The sequence below is a fragment of the Nomia melanderi genome, chromosome 5 (assembly GCF_051020985.1).
Source record: "Nomia melanderi isolate GNS246 chromosome 5, iyNomMela1, whole genome shotgun sequence".
NCBI lineage: Eukaryota > Metazoa > Arthropoda > Insecta > Hymenoptera > Halictidae > Nomia > Nomia melanderi.
In genome coordinates, this window is record NC_135003.1 from 12,867,392 (window position 1) to 12,886,681 (window position 19,290).

General features: G+C 40.8%; 1 protein-coding gene across 2 annotated transcripts in view; it reads right to left on the minus strand.

Annotated features, from left to right (window-relative positions):
- Positions 1-19,290, minus strand: part of LOC116425156 (Rap GTPase activating protein 1) — a 256,513-nt gene that overhangs the window by 232,407 nt on the left and 4,816 nt on the right. The window contains exon 1 of one of the 2 annotated variants that reach the window (XM_031972483.2): positions 12,437-13,028. The exons of the other annotated variant lie outside the window; for it this stretch is intronic. Within the exon in view, the coding sequence (XP_031828343.1) occupies positions 12,437-12,663 (227 nt within the window). The 5' untranslated portion in view covers positions 12,664-13,028. Of the gene's footprint in view, positions 1-12,436; positions 13,029-19,290 lie in introns of those variants that run through there. 2 annotated transcript variants of the gene reach the window in all.

Genomic DNA, 19,290 nt, shown 5'->3' on the forward strand with positions numbered 1-19,290 from the left:
CCCCTCCCTCGCCCCCTTTCCCGCCGCGGCGTCATTAATCACTGTCGAAAGCTGTAAACGTCCTTGAACCGCGTGCCCCGACGCGTTCATCAATTCCCGATCGAAAAATCGACGGTTATAAAACGAACAGCGACACGGAGTTTGACTCTAGCGCTGTTCATTTGCTGGCCTGCGCGGAAAAGAGGGCCGGAGTGGCTGATCTACGATACTCGCTGTGCAAGGTTGGTTAACTGCTAGCGAGAGAGGAATGGCGACTGCCGGGCGTAAAACGAGTTTCGGCGAGATTTCGATTTAGAGACCGTTTTCACGGGGCTTTCCCGAGTAGCGTCGCAGCCCTCGTGGTGGCCGGATGTCGCGTTTAATTTGAGCAACATGTTTTCAACGTCATGTGGTTTTCAGTAAAAATAGAAGCGTGTCTCTGTATAGGGATAGTAGAATTTGGAATTGGTCATTCCGAAACCTTACGGTTTCCGAATACTTCCCACGAAACCCTTAGCTCCACGTCATCCTGCAATATTCCCCTGGTTCTACGGCGGAACAACGAACGTTCGACGCTAATGAAAAGTTCCTTTATATAGCGCAGACAACCAGCAATAAAGATAATCGTAAAAAGTTGAAAAAAATGATCCAGTTCCCGACAAAACTGAAGTTCGCGTTTAATCGAAGGTTCTTAGCGCGGCAGCGGCGCAACAGCAGGTGTCGATTTCCTGGCCGGAATGGTTATTAATTTTCCGTTTAAAAGCTCCATTTCCGTAATGAAGGCCGCAATTAACATTCTCGCGACAGCGCCGCGTGGACAGCGCCGTCCGATAACGCGGGCCGCGCAAGGGGCCATTATTCGAACGAATTCCGCTCGATTATGTCAGTCGCGTGAGCTAATTGTAAAACACAAATCCGCCGCTTCCCTCGGTTCGGCTTCGTGTATCGGGCGTCGTGCGTGCGCGCGCGGCCTGGCCGGTTCTTTGGAAAATGAAATTCCCGAGAAACTACTTCCTGATTCGGCTCGCTACAATCTAGGAAGCGAAATCGTACGGTATAGAGCTGAAACGATCCTCCGCGGGATTCTCAAACGATTTCTCGGGCACGCAATTCCTGAAAGAGAGAAGACGGGATCTCGCGGCGCGGAATCACAGTCTCGGACTCGCGCCGTGAGGTGGCGGACTGAAAGGGGGAAAAAAGTCAACCGGGAGGGAAGCGAGAAGCGCGAGAGAGAACGAACATGTTATTTACTTATGCAAAAGATACGGTACGCGATGAAAATAAGTAAATAAGTCGGCTGCGCCGGGGAAAAAAGTCGCTTTATCGAATCGCTCTTGATGCTCGTAGCTCTCGCGAGCCTTGACGCGATTACTTTTTAGACTGTAGAGTGTCTCGGAGTTTTTCTCTTTGGTAGACTTTGGTGGATGTAACTGGAGTCTAGTTCTATAGAAGTTTGTTGTTTGTTAATCTCTTATACTTGCGTGAACGTATAGTTCTGCGATATTTTAGATCGTAATGTAATTGGAATCTTTGTACAAGTAGGTTATCAATTGTTTGTGTTCGGTTAGATCTGGAGTTTTCATTTGCCAGTTTTTAGTATATTCTGCGTTGTGAATCAGTATATGGTGATTATCAATATTATAATATAATATTAATCTATAAGAATGCAACTCGACTGAACGTAACGTTACTCAAACACAATTCTCGAATTTTACAATTCAGGTTTATCACTTTACCTCCGTTTCTTTCATTCCCCTTGATCCTCTTTTTGTCTCATTTTAATTTTCCTCGGTTACCAATTTAATTCGCCTCGCTGTTTCCCTTCTTGTAATTTCATTCTTCCCGGAGTCCTTCGTGTGCAATTAACTTCTAATTCTGATGTTCTATTTTTGTGTAATACCGTCGCCGACGTGAAATTCCGTCAGACATCGTAACTGAAAGATGTCCTTACACGAAGATGCGCATCGTTTACGTGAAATTTACTGTCCGCTAGCACTTGAATTGGAAAGAGCGAATGGATTTCGAAATTTTCGCGACCAACAATAAGCCCGGGAATTTCCAATTTATTTCTGACCTGTTTTCGACGCTCGCGGGGAAGCATTTGTCCTTCGTTTCAATGATCGTAAAACAAACGTTCCGAGTGGAAACTTATCTACCAAGGACTTCTTTCTCCCTTGATATTTTCGGGAATTTCATCGCCGGGCAACGGCGTACCTTCTTTAAGCACCCGCACACCATGGAACTTCGATCGCCCCAAAAATTGCAATTTTTCGAGAAACGTTGCACGTTTACGAGGCGCATCAATGGAAACAACAGGCAATTCCTTCGTACCGCTTCTCACTTCTCCAGAGTGAACAAAAGGAAAGTTAATACACGTTTTCTACCCCCTTTCTCCTTACGACTTCCAATAGCTCATAAAATTCTATAAAATATACTTCAATCGAACTGACACAAATAATTTCGTTGTTCAAAGAACAGCCTCTTTTAAAGATTGAATTACAACAAACTTTTCTTATATGTAATAACTTAAAAAATTCGTTTATTAGTCGTTTCCTTTGAAATTCATACTAGAAAAATTCTATTAGCAATCCGTATACATTTTACGTGTCTTTAGTAATCAAACTATTTATACGTTCAAATGGAATATTCGAAATTCGGTCACCGGTGACCGGAGCTTCCAAATTGCTTGAGAATAATTACAATAAGAAAATTAATATTGAATCGAAACATTTAGTAACACGAGAAGCTAGACAATACTGTAAAATGAGTAATACCAAAACATTAACAATTATTTCTAATATTATTTTCCTCTATTACAAAGGAATAAATCTTACTACATCAAAACGCTCGAAATTCTCGTCAACGTGTTAAAATACCAAAAAATTCATATCTCGACTATCCACGTACTCGAGTATTTCCAAAATTCCAATACACGATACACAATCATTCCCACATTTTAAAATCCCAACGTATCCCCACATTTCTACAAATTTCCCTTGTTTGCGAGACTCAACTTTACCGAAACGACCTCGTCGTCCCAAAGAAGTCCGCCGAGTTGCTCAAGTTTAGGAAGAAAGCCATCGCGACGAGCTATAAGACGCATTTCCTCGGTCCCCGGAGCGAAACGAAACGGGACAACGTTGTAAATCCCGAATTTCAATTAACTGGATGAATTATGTCGTCCAGATGGAGCTGTCGCCGTTCCTCAATCATCATCATGCCATTCGATCGTGAAATATTCCGCTGTACCGTGCAATTACACGAAACCGTACTTTCGAATGTCAGGAAGCCTGTCCCCCCGTTACACCGGGCTTAAGGATAAGAAATTGCAGTTGCGCGATTGGAAATTACGACATTTCCAGTACAACGTTCTGGGAAACGGTGGCCGGATGACGAGCGAACGGCTCGAAGGGAAAGAAAAGTGAAAAAATGATCGAACTGTCCCGCTCGCTGTTTCCGCTTCCGACGTTTCCGGAGGCCTGCTCAAGGTCATCTCCGTCCTTTCATCAGATTGCCCTAGTTGTCGGCAACGATTGCGTAATCTCCCGTATTACCTCCTAGCAAAACTAATTTATTACTCAACGATCATCTCCGCTCGTCCGATCGACTATCGCGGGTGAAATGAGGATGTCCTCTATACCCTACCCTGGCATTTCGCAATAGCTGACCCTCTCGATGTTATTAAAGAAAACCTTCTGTACAGGGCGTACCACCTAACTACGGTAGGACCCCGATTAATAGACGAGTCGCTCGGAAGCAAATGCGGTTAAGTGCAGAGAAAAATTGAGAAAATTAATGGTCTTCAATATACTGATTTTGAAAACTTTTGGTTCGTGCATTTGATTAAGAATGAATATTTGTTCAATGTGTGTATTTTTCGATGCATTGATTTTGAAAACTTTTGGTTTCATTTGATTAGGAAAGTGTAGTCTTTTTTTAAAGAACAGGCTATGTAACAATAGATTATTTGCTTCACTGAAATTGACTTAACCGCATTGGTTCCTGAGCGACTCATCACAGCAATGAATCTTCATTTCTCCGTTTCCGTTCTATTAAATAAATTACTTGAATTTCGTGGTATTTCTTGAATTTGTGTATTACAGTTCGTTTCTATGTGATCTCCAATACGAATTCGCATTTGAATATTTCAAGCCTTGCGCAAGAACTACTTTCTAATTACTCGTGATCATTTATACAGTTTAAAAATTTATTCGAAGGCGTAACGTTCTTCTGATTCTTTCTCCGGTGCCTTTCGATTAACGAGATATGGATCGCGTTGGAAACCCGGAGCGCAAACATTGATCTATCACTGAAAACTCTGACCCATCACGTCGCCGGCTACAAATTATTATAACTTCAAGCTCGTTCGATAACTCGAACGGTCCCGTATCGAAAATTCCCGTATCAGAAAGTTCTGATTACATGTCTAAATAAGGAAAAGTCCAAAGATCGGATAATCGGCGCACCGATATAATCAATAGTCCGGATAACCGGCGTCCCACTGTGACGAAAATCAATACATCGCCGGGGAATTGAGAAACGTGCGGGACACTGTGCTTTTATCGGAGTTTTAATATACGACAGTATTCGTGATTCCGAACTCACCATTTCCAAACGTCGTTATCAGTAACCAAACACGTAGGTACACGATGATTGATCGTATCGAAAGTTTCGGGAAAGTTGTCTGATTGGTTACGTATAATTTCGAAAATTCGAATCGGTAATTTCAAGCTTGAACATGTTTCCTGCAGCTTCCTGCGACTATGTAATAAACATTTGTTTATATTTTATATTCTACAATAGTTTCTAATTCAGCTTGTGTCTGATGCGTGCAAAGATTAAATTATTATTGTCAAATTTACCATTTTTTATGTGTAAATATTGATATACTTTTCGTGAATATAAATTTCTATTGGAAATAGATATTAATCAAAATCTCTTCTCTGTTACGCGTAAAAATATTTCCCCGACAGAGTGATTTAAACACTCCGCTGAATCATTAATTTCAAAAAATTGCAGCTGTCTGTTTAATTGATTAATAAAAATCCGTGATAACAGCGGAACAGGTTGCTGTGACGTGGAATATTAATAGATTACCCACATTGTGGAATTAATCATTTTCGCTTTTTATAGTCTGCTTCTCCGCAGGAAAAGAAAACTATCAAAACTTTCACGCTGACCCGTATGTTTCATTCAAATCGTTTCTCATATTTAATATTTTATAATAAATCGCAGCGCATTCTTTAAAATCATCGAATACATTTCAGAGATTTCATATCTTTCGATAATTTCAATAATTTATTAACGCCACCCATACTGCTTTTCATAATTCAAGGAAAAAGTAATGTCTTCAGCTTCGAATGTATAAATTCATTAGCAGAAATTGAAAAGATAAAAAGTGCATTTAGTATAAAGGATTATTAGTCGCGCGTTATCGGTACCGCTATTTCGGACACAATGGACTATAGGTTACACAAACTTCCGTTATCAAAGTACCCGGGCGCTTTCATGTCCAGTTTCCATTCTATTAAACAGTATTGCTGTTCACACGGTATTATGATGTCACCGCGATGCAAATGTGAGATCCTAACTGCTCCAACAGCACTGAAATAATTACGGGACTCGAGAGTAGTAAAAGTGCGGGTTCATTAATGAAGATGTGCGGCGTAAGCAAGGGTGCAATTGCGGACACTAAAAAGCGGAAATATCCTATTGAAAAGGCACGTTACTCGCGTCGACCGCTTTTACTGCCGGAAAAAATTAAATAATACCTCGCGCCATTTCAGCGACCCAAAAACAAGAGAGAGAAGCGATAAAACCGATAGAAACAAATTTAACGAATTCCTAGCGTCGAATTTATCCAGTCGAAACTCGGTAAAAATACTTGCAACATACGAAATAATATGACAATATATTATTATATTCGATTATAATATAATAAATGATGCTAAATTATTAAATATACACAAGAATAATCTGTTTGACAAGGTAACGTAACACTGAACAAATATTTAAGAAAGGAAGAATAGAAATCGCCTCTTTTCTCGAACAAATTACGCGACATTGAATAAACAATAAGGAAAGGCAGAAAAGAAATTTGCCTCTTGTCTCCTTTCTTACGTTTTTTCCCCTTCATGTTTATTCAACAAGCTGTCAGCGGCGAGTAGGGCAATGTAAACACTTGTTGAATAACAGGTGGAATTAGTACGACTTCCACTATTCGAACTTCAACCCCTTTTCCCTTCCGCCGCGGCTCCTTTGTTCGCGCGAGGCAATTTCACTCGCCCGGTTACTTTATCGGAAACAAAATACCCCGGGATCTCGGTATTACATTTCATTCTTTGTCTTCAAGGCGACAAAACTAATTGGACGGGGGCAAGAGTAATGAGCGTTAACGGAGGAAAAGGGAAAAAAAAAGTTAATATCGCGTTACCAAATGTTCACGTCGTTTAATTAAATCGCGATACGCCCCGTGAATTCCAATAACAGGCCGCTAGTATCGGGCTTATTAAAATAGGGGGCGATTGCGCATGGAAATTAATCCTACAACTTGTGTGCTCGCGCTGGAACAGTCACTTCGGAGCCGACGATCATTTCTGCAACCAACAAGAAACGTTTTGCATAGATTCAGGCGAAACCATTTCATTTCAGTCCTCCATTGATATGGTACACAGAATTTAGAATTGAATATATTTGATAATCTCGCTCGAGTACAAAGGGTGCGTTCTAATTTTAACGAAGAACACCTGTGAAAATCGTTGGAGGATAACTTGAACTTACTTCGTTTGATAGTTGAAACTACCACGTCTGGTAGAGTTGTTTATATCTAAAAATCAACTAGCATAGGAATGAAATACAGAAAAGTTCAGGAAACAATGAATCAATGGATTCAAACAAAAGAGGAATATTCTCAAGTAATTTGAGAAACGTTCGTTTAAAATGCAACGACCAACCACCCAACGTCGAGTCTTGCCTTAGTCGAACGTTTCGCGGAATGGGAATCGAATAATTCTCCTATGAATAACCATGAGGATCTGAATACTGAGAGCAACATAATAAAACGCAAACATCTAGTATATACGCAGAACAAATCTATTAATTTTTTATAAATGGAGTTCACCCGAAAAGCTCCAAGCACGTCGCAAAAAAACTGAGTATCTCCCGCGAACCCACAAAAACGAGACGCCATAATAATCGCGGGATTGTCAGCACGGTCTAATTAATACAGAACCTCCGACTCGTTCCCAATAACAATCCCCGGGGTACCGTCATCAATGTTGTTTGTTTCAGTCATGTTAAGCACCGAATTGCATCGATCGCTCGAAATGAGTTCACGAGCACACTCGCCACGCCATCAGGCTGTATTATCGCAAAACGAACGACGAACGATATAATTTTACATTTCGGTGAAAAACTTTAGTTATTCCGTTTGAAGTAGTCGGCTGTCGGATTAACAAAACGTTGTCGCAAAAGTACAATCAACGCGCCACGCAGCGCGGTCGGAGATTGTTCTCCGGTCACGGCGATAAATAATCGATCGAAAATTCATGCGCATAAATTCACGCGCAATCCGTTTAATCACCATTAAAAATTAGCACCACAATGCGCGTTAATGCGCGCCCCGATGGCGCAGAAACTCTCGTTTATATCTGAGCGTTTCCCCGTGAAAAGATATCGATCATTCCCCGGTTGCTCTCGCGAAAAATAGATTGTTTTTTCTCTTTTCGGACGAAAACTTCACAATCGTCTCTGTACTCTTCGCGTGCTTTATGAATTATTCAAACTTTCTCTCGCACGCCCTCTTCTATCTTTTAGCAGAAAGAAGATAATTATCTGCGTTATAAATGGCCGCTGCAAAAGGAGATGTATTCCTGATTGTGTCGAATAATTTATACGTTCCGCAGCCGGCTCGTTTCTTTCGGGGAGGATCGTTAACACTGTGTTTACATGCGACGTAAATATGGAAAAATCGAAGGTTCCTTCCTTCGGGTGTAATTGCAATCGAGTTTATCAGTGCCCGTATCGTCTGTCTCGTTGCCTTTTGAAAGCGCAACCTTTCTCCGCGAGGCATTCTGTAAAAGGCAACTAAAACGAACTGCAAGAGAGCGAAGTGGCAAACGCCTTCGCCCGCCGGAACGTCTGTTTTCATTTTATTTGATACCTCATCATTATTCCTGGACCTTTACAACTTGTCTTTCACGTTTGAAAACAATACTTCCTTAATTCTACATATTCACAATTTTCGTTCTTCTCTTTTTGAAAGAAACTATTATACACGGACTTCCCTCGCATTCTCAGCAAGATGGAATTCTTAAAGATAAATCGTTCGAATATATTCCATCAACCTTATAAATTATGTTCAACCATTCGATATGAATAATAGACCACATACAAAGTACACGTTAACTATTTTTAACATCTACTTCCAAGAATTATATGCTCAACAGTACTTTCTAAACACTCGAACCCTTATCAGACTCTATTTAGCTACTTTAAAAATGCTTCCTAGCGCAAAATAAACGAACAAACCGTACTTCGATATTCCCGTACATTCGTCAACATTCGGCAAAACCATTTCCCCGTCGCCCACGCGTTCGTCGGAGACCGAGGTATTTATCGACGTTAATCGCGACGCTGCCCAACAATTCGCAAGCTTCATTTCCGATTTCCAGCGTGTCTGACGCAACGCATGCATATTTCCTCCGCCGTTTACGTGTCCGACTCGGAAACTTCTGTTCTCATCGTGCATTTGTCTGTGACCTATTTCCGGTACCTAGAATTGTTTACCGTGCGCCGGGATCCCGAGCAAGCAACAAAGTTTCGCGGCCCTGCCACCGATCGCCGCGGCCATACGCCGAAGACGTATTGCGCTCGTGAAACAATTCCGACAATTCGCCGAGCGGGACAAACATTTCCGAGCGGGGAAACGCGCGACATCGAGTCTCGTTTTAAACGACATTTAAAAAAAAATGCACCGCCGTTCGGGAGACGAGGCGAGGAGCGTATTTGGGTCACGAGATATAGGGCATCGCTTGGTACCGGCGCACGAAAATATCCGCTCAGGGAAATATTCTCGTTTCTTCTTTTTTTTTCCTCCTTTTTGTTATATTTACACCTGCGGATCAATGCTCGTGAAGCCCGTTCGTTTGTTCCCAGCGCGCGTTTTAATTGAAATTCAGGGAACGCTGTAATTATCTCCGGGAAATCCTTTCGCGAGACACATCTACCGCGCGCGACGCGAATTATTAAGATCTTCGCACGGTACTCGTGCCATTGGCGCACTCGACCCGAGAAATAACAATTTGTTAATTGATCCGATACGTGGATCATTCGGTTCGATGGATATTCCACTGTTCCGCTAGGGTAAACAGATTTTTCGGAGGTCGATTTATTGGTTGCTGGATTATTAGCGGGCAATGAGATAAGTACCGGGAGTTAGCTAAGTGGGCGCGTGCTCGAGGAATACCATAAAAATTGATCATTTCCGAGAAGATATTAAAAAGGAGAAGCGGCGGAGATTTTGTTTGAATTTGAGTGGTATATTCGAGCGTTCTGCCGATTCCGAGCCGGGTTTTATTAAGTTTTAACTTCCACGTCGGCGTACTTCTTCCACGTAGCTCGACAATATTTTCTTCCAGTGTGCGAAAGGCAATTTGCTTCGAATAGCCCTAAAGGAGAAAATTACAGGGAAAACTTTCGCGATACTCCGCGCCAAACTTCTGGTCCATTACCGTTCTATCCACTTATTATCGCATTATTAGTAATTGCAGGCAATACTAGTATTTTCGCATTACAATATTACTCCCGGTAATAAGTATCCGGGGTCACGTAAACAAACTTATAACCGGAAAGAGAAACCATTCTCGGATCCTCTCGGAACGCTTTGAACACGCTGGAAAATGTTGGAAACTAAATCAACATTTTACATTATGGTACCACTAACTATACATTCATTGTAATAATGAAAATGAGATTTTCATAGAAATATTTGTAAAACGGTATGAGAAACAATGGATATTTATATATGAACAATTTGTAAGATAGAGTTTGGGTTAGATTCGAACGTAATTAACACGTTGATCACCGATGACCGAAGCTTTCAAATTACTCGAAAACAATTGTAATTCCTAAGATAACTGGCGTCGAACGAAAATGTTTACGTCGAATGCCGTGGGGGTCACCGGTGACCCCCAATCAAATCGAATTACTATAATCCACTCAATTAAACGATGATTAAAAATTGTTCCATATTAGAAATAATGAAACCTGAGGCGATGACGTTTAGCGAAATAATCGTGCAACAATAACGCAATTCAGTCAAATAACTGGACCATAGTGTAATCTAATAATTGTGTACCAAGGAATTGATAATTATTCCTTTTTATTTTTGCTACCAAAGAATAAGTTTTTCGTTGCAGTCGACGTGTTACAGTCGAAAACAATAACTTCGAGTTTTTGGGGGGTTTTGTAATTACAAGAACATTTCTTGGCAAAGTCACCAGGAAGGTTAGATAAGTATGCAAATAAGGCTTGTCTTAATCACTGTGATTAGGGAACTGTTTGTAATGCTTGAAAATCAAATCGTTAGTTTGCAGTGCACCCGTAGTTTACAAGAGTGAGGACAGGGAAATGTACTTTGAATGCTAAGGAACTGATAAAACGTACGATAATGGGGCGCAAATGATAACCAGAACAAAGAAACCTGTATTTCCGAATAACAAAGTACTTTTGCACTACGTCGGATACATCTGCCTAAACTAAGTTTCTTATTTAGGGATACTCAAAATAGTTACGAAGGTAAAAATGGCCCATCACAAAATTAACTAGTGTTCCCTTGATTCACAGATCAAATTCCATATTTTACATGATCAACCAATGAAACACATAAAATATTTACTATACTTCTCTATCCTTCATTCCAATATTCTCTTAAATATAATAACAAACTATTTACTAAAAAACTCTCGGAAACATTGAAATAAATATTTTACCATCAATCTGCTATAAAATCCGTATTAAAATTTTATTCGCCCAGAATTTTCAAATACATCTGCTACAAAATTCATAATGAATATACTTCAAAATTCTATATCAATAAACTTGCCATTCCTCGAGCCATAATAAATACTAAACCAGGTCTCCTCAATAACATTTCCATCAATCCAATAAATCTAAACAAAACATTAGAAAAACAAAACTGAAACGAGTCATAGTTCCTAAATATAATGACATACTTTATAATCTCTAATAATAATATCCATAGGGTTACTTTCATTTTCTTATATAAAATACAGAATTACAACCGTCGCAAATATGTGACGCCAGTAGAAAACTCATTAATCTATTTCCCTCTATCACCCCCATATCTCTCTCCACAACAAGCAAACCAAAAAACTCGATTCCAAAGAAACCAAAAGGGAGCAACACGAAACTACCTTCGTCCTCGCATACACCAATTCCCAACTCTGACCCTCCGGACGAATAAACAGCGGGACAAATAAAAAATTGAATTCCCATTGGCGGGCTCGCGCCGCGCTCGCGAGGATAAATCCGAAAAATAGCGGCGCGTAATTCAGTTATACGCTGACTAATGTTGCAATTAACTTGGAGGCGATTTTTATGTGTTTTGAAACTTTTCCTATATTCCATATATCAAAGTAGCTCTGCTAAACAGACCCTGTTGGTAAACCAGTAATTTTCAAATTAACCCTTTGCGGACGAAAATTCTTTGAAATATGTAAAACCTTCAACATATAAAGCTAAATTACATATCAACTGCTTAATTAATAGAAGAAAAGGAAACTACGGTCTGATCTCTTGCTGTTCGACTAATTACATCATTTATTCGCTAGTTAGTCTTCCGAATATGAATATTTCACCTTATCGAAATGCCGACATCCGTCCGCAAAGGGTTAAAAGGGTAGAGAGCGCCATGCTCTAGGTATCTTTTAACCCTTTGCACTCGAGGACTCTCAGTCGCCACTTGATTCGATGCAGTAAAACTATAAAATTTGATATTCAACATTAAATTATGTATAATGCATTGAAATATTGCGATAAAAAAGCTTTGTTTCTAAATTCTAAAAATGTCGTCTCTGTCTAGTTAGAAAGTGCAAAGAGTTAAAAACCCCCAGGCTCAATCTACAAGCCAATCCTGTCCAAAACAAAAAAAGAATCGTGATTTAGTTATTAGACATGCGAGCGCGGTGCCCGGTCGATGCATTGAATTACCGAGGAAAGTCTGACAAATGGTCCTCCCCGAAACCGCGGACTTCTCAGTTGAGAACGCGGCCGAAAGCAGTGCGCGAGCGCGGCTACCCGGAATGAGCCCCCGAAGGATGCACTGACCCGGACAATTACCGAGCTAGCTTTCCCTTCGAACACGAGAGACAACTGATAGACACACACAGACACACATGCATACAAACATACAGAGTAAGATCGAAACGGGGTCTACCTGTGGATCGTGATTCGTGGCTTCGGTGACGTCGGTTGCTCCCTACACGCGAGGGCCGTGGGGACCTTGAGGAGGTCGCAGGACGACAGGTGATGCCCATATCCACGACAATTCCAGGTGTAACCACCGCGGTCGTCTTCCTTCATGGATTGCTGCCTCCTGGTCCCGGCATTGTCACCTGCACTGCCACCACCCTCGGAGAGATGACGAATCAGAGGTCGTCGCATCTCATAGGGGAACTATTTTCACCGGCACATTCGAACCCACTAGACACCGCAAGGCCGACCGAGCGAGTCCGCGTGATCCGGTCGATCCGTTCGATAACACGGTAGATCGGAACACGATCGATGCGCAACTTCTTCTGCAAGGGCTCTTCAGTGTTCCTCTAATACATCGGGAATCGATCGAGGATAGGGATCTTATTGTATCTGCTCGGGGATCGACGATTGGCCGTCGAATCGGCGATACGCGCGGTGTTTCTCGTTCCAGTCACACGACACGTTTCCCAATCGATCTCATCCTACATCGATCACGCTCGAACCCCGGGACGACGTAATCGCGACACGGGTCCTCGCGAGACTATGTACCACGTACTTCTTGCACGAGTGTTTACGACTGTGCACCCTTCTCCGTACCCTCCCGCCCCCAACTAGCATTTGTCTTACCTGCCACCCATATTTCCGAGCTGCATCGAGCACGAATGTGCTTGGTCTTGTCGGTATTGTAGGGAGCTCCGACTGGTTCGATGCTGGAACTACCGATGGTGTTAACCCTTTGCACTCGGAGGTATTCCGTTGGAAATATTCAACATTTTCGAACCAAACGCAGACGATGTTTTTTTTAAATTCACTCAAAGAGAGATCGCAAGTGAATTGAGAAACGAAGCTTCTTTATCCCAATATCTCACACACCGATGCATTACAGTTCAGTATTGAATGTCAAATTTTATAGTTTTACTGCGAATCAAGTGGCGACTGAGAGTCACCTTTCGGGTGCAAAGGGTTAATAGATGTCTTTTCATATTTTCATTTAAATTTTGGACAGTTTCTATTGGTAATTTCGTAATCGGTATTGCACAAGTTGAAAAGTTGATTCGGAATGTAGGAATGTGGAAGGTAATTTTAAAATTTCAAATAGTGTCTTTTGATATCTTTGGTAGAAACAATGTTAATACTAGAAACCGAGCATTTAATAGGTTGATATATAATATTTATAGAAATTGTAAGAATGGATTGTTTTCAGTTTCTTTGGGTGTTTGTTATAGGAGTCAAGTGAATTTACTTTCAAGGATAAATTAATTTTCAAATAGGAAGATTGTAACCAGGACTGTTTTGACTGATACGTAGTTCTGGTGTTAAGTCCGGTTTCTATTTTACCGATATTTAGTGTGGGGTTAGAAATGTAGATTCCTAGGGCAGTCCTAGTTACACTTCGGTGTCGTGGTTGACGTTACCGATGATTCGTAAATAAGATAATTAGTTAGAATGGAATCAGATGTAAACTAGCGAAACATGATGATTTTGTAATCTAACAACTCCAAGCCATTTTTATTGTATCCCTAGCAAAAATGGAAAATGTTATATTGTAACATCTCTTAGATTTCTTTATTTTCCTTCGTAATAAAAAATTTGGATGTGTGGAAGATCCAGTAGTCTTAGGGTAGTTCTAAATTTATTTATTCGAATATTTAATAATATAAATGGTGTCATAGAGGAGTTTACAGAGTGCGAAGGGTTAATTCTGTGTCGTATGTTTTTACCGGGGTATATTTGACAGTGTCGGTATTTCAGGACACCAGACAGAAAATTCATTGTTTGCCACGTCTGCAAAGATTTTGAGTCTGAATTTTATGAAATTCACATTGTTAATTGTACTGGTCGTAACTTGTTTTTGCTTAAATATTCTACATTCAGTTCAAAAGTTTCGCGAACCTGTTTTACGAACAGTAGGTAAAATTCAAAATCTAAACGAATAATTTAAGAAAATGAATTTAATAACTATGTAACAACAAAATACTTTAGAATAACTATTAACAAAATGTTAGAATTGACTTTGTATTTAATATATTTCTTTGCGTCAACCTCGTTGCAGAAAGATTGATAGGTAACAGTGAGATTGATCCGACTCACCCACTTTTAGTAGTGGTTCCACCCTATTTATTTCCAATTGAAGATATCGACTAATCACCTGAGTACTTCTCGAATTACTATCTAATCCTAAATCACAATCAGTGCTTGGGAAATATTAGATAAGTCTCGCTGGTTCAACCAGGCAATTCACTTAGCTAAGAAATGGTCACAAAAAGCTTCCTTGCGAATAAAGAAGTCAAGCCATTTTCTCTTAAAATTTACAGGTTGATTGGTAAGATTTGAAAGTATAGATCAAACTTTCGATATTCCAATAATTACCTATAAGCTCGAGGCTTCGTCTATTAAAAAACACTGATTGCTTGCGAAATCACCTACATTTAATCAATGTTTGCTTATACATTTCCATATGTCTAGGATTATCGTGCGCAGAGTTAGTAAAACGTAATAACTACGCATAATGACCACGCGAAGTCAAATAATTAACGTCTTCGTGTAAACTCAAATGATCAAAACTCATATTCGGTCTCGAGGTGTATTATCTATGCGCTTTTACTATATTCTAATTTTACCTGTACGATCATAATCCTTGGCTTTCACTCACTTCGTAATACTACTTCTACAGGAACGGAAAGGTGAAAAATATCGATGTAACATAAGCATTTTATTTTTGATATTATCCAAATGTTCACAATTGAGTATTTTCGTGAGGTATTGTATGTTCGCTACTGTTGGAGAAGGATAATCTATGTCGTCGTAACAGTTTGCCACTAAAAATAAAAGTGTGCAGTGCTATAGAGTGTCGTAGATTAGCTTTTCTTTTAGCGATAATGCACACTAGACGAGGCAGGTGTGGCTCGAGGGAACAAGAGGTACACTATGGAAGTAGTAAACTTTGTATTTTTATCTGGATGGCATTAGAACGCCATATTGTACTCGTTCGTAAACTGCACTTTTGTCACTTACTGCTCGTGGCATCTTTTCTTATACTTTTATCACTTAATGGCTTCCCATCTTCCGAGTGCACAGAATGATATTTCTAATTAACTATATCTACACGAAACGATGTTAATACACGTGTTAATCATGAAAAATAACTGTGGTTTTAAAGAATTGTAAGTTGTAAAAAAAACTTCGAAGTTCGTGTTAAAGATAAGAAAATGTAAAAATATTTTACAAAATGAATACAATGAGTATAGTTATATAAAAAGTGATTGTTGTTTTATGATTTAATTGCTGCACGAAAGGGAAAGAAAGGCGAATAAATGAATAAATTAACATTATTTCTAAACCCGTGAAAGTAACGCAAGAAAGAAGTTTCTCCTATATTTAATTATATTACGCAAAGGAAATGATTCTTGAGGATAATGAGCTGTGTAATTACCCGTATACAGGATGCACCATTCAACGTGATCACCTTAGATTATTTAGCTGCTGGTGGATCTTCAGTAATTTTTAATAAACTTAAAAGCTTTTACATTCAGCTATCTTACTCCGAATAGCTTCCTGGTAAAATAATTATTATCGGTATTAATTAATTAATTACTAGCAATAAAGGGTAATTACAAAGAAAAAGAAAGTAATCTTCGTGGATGAACACATTTACGCTTAATCGTAAATGTAAATTAATAAGACTTGATCAAGAAAACAATAAATTTACCTTCATCGAACAGTAAAGTTAGAAATTTGAAGTTTGAAAGTAACATGAAAACCATCGGAGAAATATGATTCCAGAACGAAACTCAAAAAGATCACGTCTGGCGGGTAAAAAGAAAACGAGTTCTTTATTGGGCGGACAATTAACAATGAACACCGTGCTTCAATAAAACAATATATTTTTATTAGTCAAAGATAAACGTGTTTCTAAAAACCCTGGTCGCAGTTCCATCATAGTTTTCGCAGTTACGGAGATTGTTTTGGGGATGACAAATAGGGGGGTTGGCGCATAAAACAGTGAATCTCGCGCGTTAAAGCAAATATCGTGTTTATTTGTCGATTTGCGTAGTCATAAAATATATCGATTGATATTGATAACACTGACAGTGAAGTCGGATGTAAATTCGTCCTCGTAGATACCTGAAGCGCGCGCGTTATTGTTTTGCCTCGATCAAGACAATAATTGTAGAACGTTCAAACAATCGTTAAAATCGTTAAAATCGTTAAAACCGGCTCAACCATCAGAACAAACACCGATCTCTCAGTTCTCAGCCGTACAGCCGTAGGGGAACAGAAGACGCTCGATTAAAATTCAACATTCGAATGCATCGTGACACTGAGAAACCCGTTTTCGTAGAAAAATAATCGACGTTCGTTAAACCGCCGTTGCACAACGGAACAACGATGAGGAGGAAGGATTCGCGAAGGATAAACAGTCGAAAGAGAGGGCAAGGATCCGAAGAACAACCGAGGGGACATCAAAGACCAACGTCAAACGCAACAAACACCGAAGAAATCGACGATTAAAGGAATGTTCCGAACATAGCACCATGTTGTGTCCTTATCCACTAATTCGCGTAGAAGCTAAAAAACCGTATCACTATGGCAGGCGGTCCGTACACGCGTGCAAGCGTGCACCTGTGACCCGTCCCCTAACGTCGTGAAACGAAAAGAAAAGATAAAGAGAACAAGGTTGTTTCCAGTGGGAGGGGGGGGGAGGAAGGCGGGTGAGGGTGGATGCCGGAGAGGAATGGGGTGGGTGAACGGATCGCGACCGTTGCGACGAATTGTCTCCGTTTTCGAGGCTTACGCGCTAATTAATGGTTCGCGAACGACCGATCGATTAACTGGAACCCGGGGCTGCGGCTCTCTATACGTAACGAAATGCACGCGCGCCCGTCGTAACACGTTCCACCGTCACGGTGTCCAACGCGATACAAGGGGAGAGAACAGACGTACTTACGCGCGTGCACGTACAACGTAGTCGTATCTACATGGTTAGGCGTGAACGTAGCCAGTACGACGCCCGTGGTTATTAACACGTAATTGCGTAACGCACTATAATTGAGCTACCGTCGGCCGTCCCTATGTTACGAACCGACCACCCTATGTATATACGTGAATCACGCGACCAAGAGAGGAAAGGGTCGTCGGGATGCACCTGTACACGTGTGACCGTGCATCCGGGTGGTACACACGCGGCGTGGCGAAAGGCGTGTGTGCGCGTGTAGCTGCTGATCAGCTCGGCGGCACGAGGGACCGCGCGACCCACACGTGTACGGTCCGTGAGATTCGAAATCCGTTAAATACATCTAATTGGAAATCGGGCACGTGACACGCGACTCTTCCTTTTTTGCTTGCTGTATACTTTTTTTTTTTAATTTTCTTTTAATCGATTTAACTCGGTTTGTCTAGCAGCCGACTTGGTGGAGCATCGTCGCCAGCCGGAACACCCGCATCCAGGCGAACATCCCCGTCGACGGCGAACGGCAGAACCGACTCCTCGTCGACGAGCTGGCGAGGTTCTTCGAATCCGCGGACTGCTGGTCACGGGCGACGCGCTTCGGCGTCGTGTCCACCGAGCACACCTCGCTCTCCGACTTCCTTTCCTTCTGCTGCTGCTGCGGCGAGTACTTCATCACTGCATTCAGTCGGGGCGATTAGTGTGAAAACCGTTCGACCGTTACCTGCTAGATTCTGCGCCGGTTTCTAGGGGTGGTCGATGAGAGTGACAGTACCGCGGGATCCTCGGGGAAGTCCCCCGAGCGCGGAGAAAGTGAATCGTTTTACCGACCGTTCTCGGGAACTGATTTACCGATTTGAACGAAGCCCGGCACGCGAATAAATTTGGAGCGGTTTCGCTGAGAACTTTTTTTTTTTTTTTTATTGTACGCTCTAGTTTGCTTTCCTTTTTGTAGCTTGAAGTAGAAAGGTAATTGGAATAGATGTAGCTGAAAGGGAGGCAGCGTTTGTTGCCAGCGGTTGTAGGAGTATTGGCTTTTCGCGAAATGACGGCCGTTCGAAGACGGATGCAGAGTTTTGGAGGATAATGGCGGCCATTTGCTGTACGATTCTTCCGTGAACCACGGTATTGCGAGCACCGTGTGGAATGGACTTTCTATGAAACGTTGATATTTTCAGCGTCGACTATGATTGAAAGTTTCGCTTTGATCTATTTTCGGAGGTACGTTTATTAGGTTTGTTACGAGGTAGGACTTGATAAATGACCTCTTCGTCATTGGAGTACGAGGGAAATTATGACCTCCATATTGATTATTATAATACGGAGTGACTTTCATTTTATGGTTATCCTTGTTTAGAGTTAATGGATGTTCTCTAGTGTATACTAAGCGTATGATAATTACTCGATTATTATACAGATTTTAACGACGTGAGTCATTTTTTGCTCTTTCGGTCTTACTTTATGCCTTGGATATAAACACTTTCACAATTCGGAATAATTCGTAAATAAATTTGGTTTTGTTCGATTTTTAGAGACTCTCGTTCGACGTCCTGAACGAGATACTCCGATTCTATGATTAATCATGTACACTTTGTCATCTTATGATGATTTAGGTTTCATCTGAATATTTCTATATAGTATATGGCACTCCAGGAAATAGAACATGGTAAGAAATAGAAAAATATCGCGTTTCTTTGTGTAGACCACAATATCCTGACCACAATCAAGTCACTGTAACGTGATAAAGTATTATTAATTATCGTAGATGCGTAATGTCTCGTTCGAAGCATCAAACAATGGAAGAAAGGTTGCGAAATATTCTACGCAGTGTGCTGGACGGATGAAGAACGATTGCGAGATATCTCGTT